Raw genomic sequence first — 10573 nt, forward strand, 5'->3', positions numbered from 1 at the left:
TCCTTGGTCTGGTTTCCACGAAGCGCGCTGCTTTTCCTCCTTCACCACCCCAAGCCCTGAGCACACAACCCACTCCTCAGGAATCATGCTTGGAAGGCACAGCCTTCAAGTGGGAGCACTCGTTAGTCATCTCTGGAACCCCGGAACTCACCTGGCTCAGCCCTGGCAACTCTTTCAATGCCAGGGGAGCATCACCCAGGGCAGAACTACAAGTTAGCTTCTAGTGGGCAGAAAAAGGGGGCTTTGGGCACCCCAAGGGATGAGAGGAGAAGCTCTGACCTCCCAAAGATAGATTCAGCTGACTTGCCCCTGTCTCCCCGGGTCCTTTCCTCTGCCCTGAAGACACCCATGTGCCTGCTGTGGGAGGACAAGGGGAGGACTGACTAGGAAGGAGACTTCCCTTCAGGCCTGACCTAGACTCTTGACACAGTCGCAGCCACACCGGACTTTATCAGCAGAGGTCCCAGGCCCAGGAAAGTGTGGCCCAGTGTCTTACCTTTGCACCCATGACTGCAATCTCAGCTGTGGGCCAGGCATAGTTGGTGTCACCAAGAAGGTGTTTGGAGCTCATGACGTCATAGGCACCTCCATAGGCCTAGAACAAACCCAAATGCTGAGTGTCAATGCCAGGGACAAGCACACTATGCCCCCAAACACCCCAGGAAGCCAAGGGGAGGAATCGGGGCCACGCCCTACTGGCCCCTTAAAGCTAAGGTTCAGATAGCCCTTCACAGCACACACCGCCTGCTGCTAGCCATGGACACCCCCGGGACCCAAGTGCAGCACTAGAAAGAGCTTGCTAGACATTTCACAGGAGCAAGCAAGAGGCATGCCTCCTTCCAGGCCAGGCCACACTTGTGGCAGACCACCTCAGCCATGCTGCAGGGAGCGTGGGGGCATTGGCTCTGAGGGGACGTCCTCACCTTCCTGGTGATGACGGTGATTTTGGGCACGGTTGCCTCAGCGAACGCATAGAGCAGCTTGGCACCGTGCCGGATGATGCCCCCATATTCCTGCGCCGTGCCTAGGTCATGAAAAGAGTTATCAGCTACCATAAAAGTCCTTACAAGGTCTCACGGCTGAGACCATCCTCACGGGGCTCTGGGGACCTTGAAAGAGTCCCACTGAAGACAACCACCTTTCCCACCCAACCCATGTCAGAGACTCACCAGGCAGGAAACCAGGGACATCAACAAAAGTGATGAGGGGAATGTTGAATGCGTCACAGAATCTGACAAAACGAGCCCCCTTCACGGATGAATTAATGTCCAAGCACCCTACAAGGAGAAACGTTGTGTCCATGGTAACCACCTGGATAACCTCAGCTCTGTCACGTAAGCACCTGACAATCAAAGGACTTATCCACAACCTTCACAGACTTTTAAAGTAGATTATCAAATCCACCAATGCGTAAACACAGTGACAATAACAAAGAAAAGAGTAATAACACACAGCTGAATGGAATTCAATAAAAAGAAATCAGGGCAAAGAGATTGGATCACTTGGTAAAGTGTTTGTCACACAAGCATGAGTTTTGAATTCAGATCCCCAGCACATACATGAAAGTCGGGCACCATGGTGACTTTGTCACAGAATCCCAGTGCTGTGGTAGGAGTGCAGAGACAGAAAGATTCTGGGGCTCATGGCCAGCTGCACCAATCAGTGAGCTCAAGATTCAGAGAGAGACCCTGTCCCAAAAACATAGAGGTGAGCTACTGAGAAATGTGATGGTTTGTATGTGCTCTGCCCAGGGAGTGGCACTATTAGAGGGTGTTGCCCTGTTGATAGGTGTGGCCCTGTTGAGGTAGGTGTCGTAGACTGGGTAGGTGTCTCATTGTGGGTATGGGCTTTGTCCTAGCTTCCTTGAAGCGAGTATCCTGCTAGAGGCCTTCAGATGAAAATGTAGAACTCTCAGCTCCTCCTGCACCATGCCTGCCTGGATGCTGCCACATTCCCACCTTGATGATACTGAACTGAACCTGCTAGCCACCCCCAAATCAATGTTGTTCTTTACATAGTGTCTGTTCCCAGCAATAAAACCCAAACTAAGACAAGAAAGTCCCTGCATGAACCTCTCTCCTCTACACATATGTGCACATACATAAACACACACGCACAGAAAAATACTGAACAAAAGAGAGAAAAGCTTTCCTATGATGATCACATAAATACAGAAACATACTGAAATGTACAGAAAATACAACTAGATATCTATTCATGTTTAAAAACTAGCGGTAGAGGCTAGAGAGATGGTTCACCAGTTAAGAGCACCGGCTGCTCTTGCAGAGGACCCAGGTTTGTTCCCGGCACCTACACGGCTAACAGCCATTTGAAATTCTAGTTATAGGAGTGTCCAACGCCCACTTCTGATCTCCACAAACTGCAAATGTCTCTTCAGCAGAACACCTGCCTAGCACAAACGAGACCCCAGGTTCCTTTCCTAGCAACACACATGCATGTGCGCGCAAACTTGCTCATGCTGCGGCGGTCAGTTCAGCCAATGCAGTTCAGTTGCCTTCAGGCAAGTCAGTGGATTGAGTTCAGTTTGGAACAGTTCACACTGGAGTAATTGTTGGCCACTTAGTACAGTGCAATTGAGTTCAGCTGAGTTGTCAATGAGTTCACCCAGTTCAGTGCTGGCCAGCAGAGGCAGTTGAGGCCAGAGAATAAGAGGGAGCCAGAAGATTAGAACAAATTGCCAGAGTTAGTTTGAAGCCAAGCACAGCAATGCAGAGAGAAGCCAGATTAAAGAGGAATTTGAACCAGAATAGTTTCACTAGTCAACCCCAGTTCAGAAAGAATCAGAAAGTGTGAGCTAATTCAGCAGTAAGCCTCCAAAACAACAATTACATCTGGTGACCAATAGCTACTTCTACAGAACATCTACCAAATTCTTACAGCCATCATCATATCTAATGGTGAGAGAGACACTCCCCAGGACAAGCAGGAATGAGGCACAGAGCTGAGGACAGGGGTATGCAGGCAGCAGGCCGGAAGCCAGCCTGGTCCACATACTAAGTTCAAGGTTGCTTACGGAGACCCACTCACTGCTTTTCTATACTCTACTAGCTAGTTCAATTAGGAAACCATAGAATGCCAGGTTTGGTGGTGCAGGCCTATAATCCTAGCACTTGGGAGGCAAAGGTAAGTGGTTATTTGTGAGTTCAAGGCCAGTCTGGTCTATATAGTGAGTTCCAGGGCAGCCAGGGCTATCTATATAGAGAGCGCCTGTCTCAAACAAGACAAAACAACAACAAACCTATAAAGAAGGCATATAAAGTGTGTGTGTGTGTGTGTGTGTGTGTGTGTGTGTGTGTGTGTGTTTTCTGAGACAGGGCTTCTCTGTGTAATAGCTCTGGCTGTCCAGGACTTGATTTGTAGACCAGGCTAGCCTCAAACTCACAGAGATGTGCCTGCCCCTACCTCCCAAGTACTGGGATCATAGGGATAAGCCACCATGCCCAGCCTGAGTTTTGTTTTCTTTTTTTTTTTTTTTAAGTTTTATTGCATTATGATGAGAAAAGTTACATGATTTCAATTTATCTGAATTTGTTAACATTTAAAAACATATTTTAAGTAAATAGAATTAAATCACATTCTTGCTTTCCTTTTGTATCTCAACTCCTCCAGAGACCACCCCCTTCAATACCTACAATATCTTTTTTTGTCATATTCTTTAAAATTTATAAAATACTATAACAATAAAAATGAGTATTATAAAAGTTGTTTGATATAAAACAACAATCAATTTAACAGTCTTATGTAGATGCTTGTCTACGGCAATACTGAAAATATATATGTTTTTCTCAATAAAATTTTAAATAACTCCAAATGTATTAACTGTATATTTCAAAATAATACATCACTACTAATATTTTCTTAAATGAACATTAAATATATAAAGTGGTTTTGTTTGTTTGTTTTGTATTTAGTAGAGCTTAAAATCTTGGCTCCTACTATGGTAGCTTTATACAATAGTTACAAACGTCAAGCAAAGCATTCAGTCTCACTCTTTGTTGTTCTCTTACAAGCCCCTTCCCAATTTAATTGTCTACATTTCTCTTTTTTTTTTATTTTTTTGTTTTTTTGAGACAAATGTTTCTCTGTATAGTCCTGGCTGTCCTGGAACTCACTCTGTAGACCAGGCTGACCTCAAACTCAGAAATCCACCTGCTTCTGCCTCCCAAGTGCTGGGATTAAAGGTGTGCGCCACCACTGCCTGGCTAATTGTCTACATTTCTTTTGGGTATATAAATACTTTTGAAATATGTAAGCTGTTCTGAAAACCATAGTATAGTGTAAAAACATGAAATAAACAATACTACCAATAGAGAGGCTGAGATAGGAGAAGCAAGATCTCAAGACCATTATGTTGTATACAGCATGACACTGTCACGAACAAACAAGCTGAAAGTGTATGTGGATTGTACAATATTGGACCTATTTTTCCAATTAACAAATTAGAGAGACCATAGGATGACAGTCAATAAATTCCTAATTCCTCATATTTTTGGATTTCAATCTATTAGGATGTGTTGGTAATATTAATTGTTAAGATATTAAGAAAAAGTATTATTTCCTGTTGTTTTTGTTGTAAGAGGTGGAATAACATTTGTATGGATTTGTTGAAAGATTACTTTCTTGCTTCTTCTAGGGTGTAGTTTTGCTCCTTATGTTGATGTTTTCCATCTATTATCCTTTGTAGGGCTGGATTTGTGGAAAGATACTGTGTAAATTTTGTTTTGTCATGGAATATCTTGTTTTCTCCATCTATGGTAATTGAGAGTTTTGCTGGGTATAGTAGCCTGGGCTGGCATTTGTGTTCTTGTAGGGTCTATATGACATCTGCCCAGGATCTTCTAGCTTTCATAGTCTCTGGTGAAGTCTGGTGTAATTCTGATAGGCCTGCCTTTATATGTTACTTGACCTTTTTCCCTTACTGCTTTTAAAATTCTTTCTTTGTTCTGAATTTTTTTTTCTAAAGACAGTGGATCAAAGCAGTGCCCATGGTCCCCACTCACTTGGCACCACTATGAGGTGTTCCCCTCAGCCAGCTATGACTCAGATCTGGCATCATCACCTAATATGAGAGATGTTGTTTGTGTCTCAGGCACTGACAACTATGTCTGTAGGAACTGCCAAAGACACTTGCTACACAATGAAGACACCAGCCCTCTCAACAAGGGGCAACAGAAAATGTCGGCCTTCTAAGCTAGGAAGGAACATTACCTTTACACCCCAGGAGTCCAGCTGAGAGGAGCTTTTGAAACATTTAATATTAGGACAGAAAGACACCTTCACAACATGCCTTTGAGTTTCTCCCCTGGTCATGGAAGGGCAGAAGGCAAACAGGACACCAAGAGTACAGGCAGCCCTGGTCCCCAAAGCCAAACAGAGTTTTCTGGAGCCCCGACCTACCTGAGGCCACGTTAGGTTGGTTGCCAACAATTCCGACGGTCCTCCCATTCATTCTTGCGAAGCCAACAACAATGTTCTTTGCATAACTGGGCATTATCTCAAAAAACTCTCTCTCATCAATCACCTGTAGGAATAAAGTTCCTCCTGAGCTCAAAATGATTGAGCCAAAAATGCTATGATACATAATCACAGACAGCCTTACAAAGGACAACAGATGCGTAGCACAGCACAGCCCAGCACAGCCCAGCCCAATTATTCATCCCTTGCTGCAGAGAACTGGGCAGGACCCACTTACACAGCAAAGCTTGCTGTAAAAATAATATATATATATACAATGTGAATCTGGCATTAATTGTAGCAATTGGTATGAAACTATTTCAAGCTTACATAAAATCATCATAGTACAAAAGGGCTGGAGAAATGGCTCTGAGGTTAAGATCACTACTGCTCTTGCAGAGACCTGAGTTTGTTTCGCAACACTCATGATGGGAAACTCACAACTACCTGGAAGTCCAGCTCCAGGTGATTCAACACCCTCTTCTGGCCACCAGAGGTACCACACTTAGGTTTCACACACACACACACACACACACACACACACACACACACCATGGATCTTTACTCAGATTTCTCTCTAATATTTTATAATTATTACCTTTTCCCATAATGTTTTCTTTTTTCTATGTGCAGATAATATCATTTAAGACTAAGTTACAGCTGGGCAGTGGTGGCACACACCTTTAATCCCAGCACTTGGGAGGCAGAGGCAGGTGGATTTCTATGTTTGAGGCCAGCCTGGTCTACAGAGTGAGTTCCAGGATAGCCAGGACTATACAGAGAAACCCTGTCTCAAAACACCACCCACCCCACGAAAAAAGACTAAGTTACAGATAAGCATTTTATCTGAGTCTCTTACTGCCTAAGGACAAGGACACACCCTGATATAACAGCAGTGATCTATAAAGCAGACAATGTCAGTGAATGCTAATTTTTACTACAGCATCTCATACAAACATGAGCAGCTACAATGCCCGGGAGCCAATCTCAGGTCCCTTTAACTTTTTCACCCATCAGTATTCCTCATCCATCATGACATCTGAACGAGTCATCAGGTGGAGAGCGCCTTCTTGTTCAGGTTTGCTTGTGATTTCCTCAGGTTTGAACACCATGGTAACTTCTAAGTGGATCACATTAAATGATGTCAATCTGTCCTGTAATTGTGGGACTTGTTTGGGTTCTCCTAAATCAAATCAACTGTTTTTCCAATCAGATTATAATGAACATTTCTCCTGCTCTTTATCAAAATCGAATCAGAAATGTGGTACCAGGTATGGTGCCAGGTAGGGTGCCAGAACTTTAAACCAGAACTGAGTAGGCATCTGTAGGTAGATCTATGTGAATTCGAGGCCATCCTGGTTGACATGTTGAGTTCCAGGGCGTACAGGGCTATAGAGAGACCTATCTCACAAAAAAGGGCCCCACCCAATCAATTTCACAAGATTACTAGTTCTTGTCCGACTCCCTTGCAGCTATGATAGTTGTCAAATGTCAACTTCTCAATTCCCATTTCTCCTCTATGTTTATAAGCCAACACTTTGCTGTAGGAAATGTCATTGCCTTTAAATTTCTTTCTTTCTTTCTTTCTTTCTTTTTTTTTTTTTTTTTTTTTTTTTTTTTTTTTTTTTTTTTTTTTGGTTTTTTGAGACAGGGTTTCTCTGTATTGCCCTGGTTGTCCTGGAACTCACTCTGTAGACCAGGCTGACCTCGAACTCAGAAATCCACCTGCCTCTGCCTCCCAACTGCTGGGATTAAAGGCATGATCCATCACTGCCCAGCTTGCCTTTTAATTTCTATTACTATGGTTTATAGATAGTTTTGTGCTATGGATTATGTACATTTGCTGCCATTATTGTATGTCCAAGTTGTCCATGTTGGCCCATGAGCACCCCTTCAAGAAAGCTTCTGTTCTTTTTTAATGGGTCCTAAAGTGAGCCTCTGGAATTTAAGGTTCAATTCTGTTTCTTTCCTGCCCAGCCTTGTAACCAGGCTTTTATGCAAAGGCTAGAGTTCACATTTAAGAGTGTACATCACTAGGAGGTAGTGGGTCATACCTTTGATCTTATCACTTGAGAGGCAGAGTCAGGTGGATCTCAGAATTTGAAGCCAGTTTAACCTACAAAATGAGTTCCAGGACAGCCAGGGCTACAGTGAAACCAGTTTTAAAAACAAAACAAAAAACAGTGTGTGTTATCACATCTAATCTGTTATAGACAGCAAACACACATCCAACACACATTTACAGGGAAACTGTGGCTTGCCACAAATATACAATTCTAAAGCACTAAGTTCATTCTAGCTTTCTAGTTTACCCTTTCCTCCCCATAACTCTCATGCTCCCCACCCCTACACCCCATCTAACACCACAAGTCTGACTCCTATGATCCTCAAAACACAATTTAACTGATTTAATTTAATAATTATTATTTAATTTTCAAACACACAAAAAAATGGTTAGAAGACTGACAACCCACATGACTATTGCAGCACAAGGCCTTCACGAATTCAACATTTATTTACAGCTATATAGTCAAAGTGCACAATCAAAATTTACTCATCTGAGCTAGGAACAGGAAAGCACTTGCCCAGCATGCATGGGGCTCTTAGTTTAATTCCCAGAACAAATACATACATATATACATCATACATAAATACATACATACATACATACATACATAACCCTCCAGTCATTTTGTTTTACTATATAAAAAATTCATATAGTTTAACATTATCTTCCTCTTTCATCCCTTTGACTATACTTAAACTGTGATGATTAATCTTTTTTTTTTTTCATGGTCTTAAGGTGTTTTATTGTAGAAAAGAGATAGAGAAAAGGTAGAGAAGTAGAGATGGCCATGGCCACGTGGAGAGAAGGGGAAGGGAGAATTAAGACAAGAGTAAGAGGTTAAGAGAGAAGGGAGAGAGAGAGAAGAATGATGATTAATCCTACATTGATTGGAGATTAGCCACCTCCCCTCGATGGGTGTCTGTGAAGGTGTCTGTAGAGCTATCCAGCTAAGTACTTTGACCCAAACAGCAGATTTATCCCTTCCTAGCGTGATAAGCATCGGTGACAGCAAAGAGTGGGAGGTGTTGTAGAAAATGTCTCACTGGAGACAGGAGTTGTCTGGAACCCCACTATGTGCCCACCACCACCATTTCCTGTCCACTTTGGTGTAAGCCTGTTTAGCACATCATCTGTATAAAGACCATGAAACCATGAGACAGAATTGATTTCCTTGCTTCTAGTTCCCCTCTCAGGAACTCTGCTCACAGATACACAAAGTAACTAACTCCCCGCCTACCATCTACTCTAACTGGATTTCTGGTCTATGTTTACATCTGTGACAATCTCCTGTGTTTTACATGGACAGCAACAAGGTATTAATGTTTTCTGCATGATCAAGGAATGCATCTCTTCACTCCTGGCAATTAGGTCCCATCAGGTCACGGATACCCTCTCACCTTCTTGTGCTTGTATCTGGTGCTTACAAACTGTGGTGTAATATCTCTATGCTTTCATACTGTGAGGACGATACATGATGGACAGATTCCAAGAAAAGCAACTTCTGGACAATTTCCTTGGTGCTAGATTGTGCCAGCTTTCCCTGTCAGCAGTGCATGAGAGGGACTGTTTCCCACAGGCTTCCCAAAGGAGAGCATTCAAACTTGACCTCTAGTCAATTTGACATATAAGAAATAGCTCTATGCGATTCATTTTTTTTTTCCAAGCCATGGCTACGCTCCAACTCAGGGAACTGCTTGTTTCTGCAGGATCTTTTGCTGTCGGCTATTGTGTAGACCAGGTAAGCCATTCCATGAGCTTCCAGGAATTCTCCAGTCTCCAGCTCCAGTCTGGAGCTCTAGCTGAAATTACAGACACTTGCTACTGTGTCCAGCCTTAAAGGTTCTGGGGCTTCGAGCTCGGCTCTCACACTTGAATGGCAAGAGAGCCATCTACGCATAGTTCCACCATAGTGAGTGAACTTGAATATTTTCTCATATGCTTTAGGGTCATTTTTGTCCTTTCAATGGTTTGTTTTTATATGACTTTTCTATCAATTTTGGTCTTTCTTCTCTTGATTTGTAGGAACTTGTATCACTGATATCAATACATTCAGATATGGAAAATGTTTTCTACCAGTTTTCTGTCCTTTGGCACTTATACTTTCTTCTATGAAGAATGGAATTAGTTTTTTGTTTTTTGGGCTTTTTTTTTTTAGTTGAAGTAGATTTGAGACACAATTTAAAAGCATTTCTCCACCTTCTAAGATCATAGAGCGATGTACCTGTCTCTCGTGTGGTGTTCCCATGGATTTACTGTTCATATGGAATTCTGACCCACTTGCTTTTTTTGCATTGTTGTTTTCTTGGAGACAAGGTTTCACGACATCACCCAGGCTGGCCTGTAACTTAGCTTCTCCTGCCTCCCCCCTTGCAGTGCTGGGACCTCGGCCTGCAGCATCGTGCTCAGCTGTCCCCCTCTGTCATGTGATGCACAGTCTGTTTCCTCCCAAGTGACCCCTCCAGTTGTCACAGCATCGTTTATTAAGGAAAGCAACCTTGCTCCTGGGCACGAATCTATTTTTACCAACCACTGGAACTCTCCTGGGTCTCTTTCTAGCTCTTCAGATCTGCGCTGCTCGTCTGTCCTCACTGTTGTAGCTGTGAAGCTTCACCACAGACAAGGCTCTTCCCACTTGTAGCTTTTGCAGCACATTCCCAGAGATTCGTGTATTTATGTATAAATGTGTCTGGTTCTATAACAGTGTTTATTCAGACTGCCTTCAAATTATGGACTTAGGAGGAACTGGCATTTTATGCTAACCCATCCGAAGGAACAAGGGCATGTCTTATTTGCTTAAGAGCACCCCTGACTCACCTCCTACATCACCTTTTTCTTCATTTCTCTGTAGCTGTGACATATTTAAGATGTTTTCAGGGAAGGGACCCTACATTTTTAAAAATGAAAACTAAGTTTACCTAGTTATTTCTCTCATTTTTACTGTTTCAAGACATAGATTCTGGCAGGGCAGTGGTGGCATACGCCTTTAATCCCAGCACTTGGGAGGCAGAGGCAGGCGGATTTCTGAGTTCG

At 43.0% G+C, this 10573-nt stretch overlaps 1 protein-coding gene across 1 annotated transcript in view; it reads right to left on the minus strand.

Moving 5' to 3' along the window:
• Positions 1–10573, minus strand: part of Pccb (propionyl-CoA carboxylase subunit beta) — a 58031-nt gene that overhangs the window by 2691 nt on the left and 44767 nt on the right. The window contains exons 10-13 of the mRNA XM_031344521.1: positions 5419–5542; positions 1170–1277; positions 924–1024; positions 497–595 (exon numbers count right to left, since the gene is read on the minus strand). Of these exons, the coding sequence (XP_031200381.1) occupies positions 497–595; positions 924–1024; positions 1170–1277; positions 5419–5542 (432 nt within the window). The remainder of the gene's footprint in view (positions 1–496; positions 596–923; positions 1025–1169; positions 1278–5418; positions 5543–10573) is intronic.

Source organism: Mastomys coucha, unplaced genomic scaffold, assembly GCF_008632895.1.
Source record: "Mastomys coucha isolate ucsf_1 unplaced genomic scaffold, UCSF_Mcou_1 pScaffold23, whole genome shotgun sequence".
NCBI classification, from domain to species: Eukaryota; Metazoa; Chordata; class Mammalia; order Rodentia; family Muridae; genus Mastomys; species Mastomys coucha.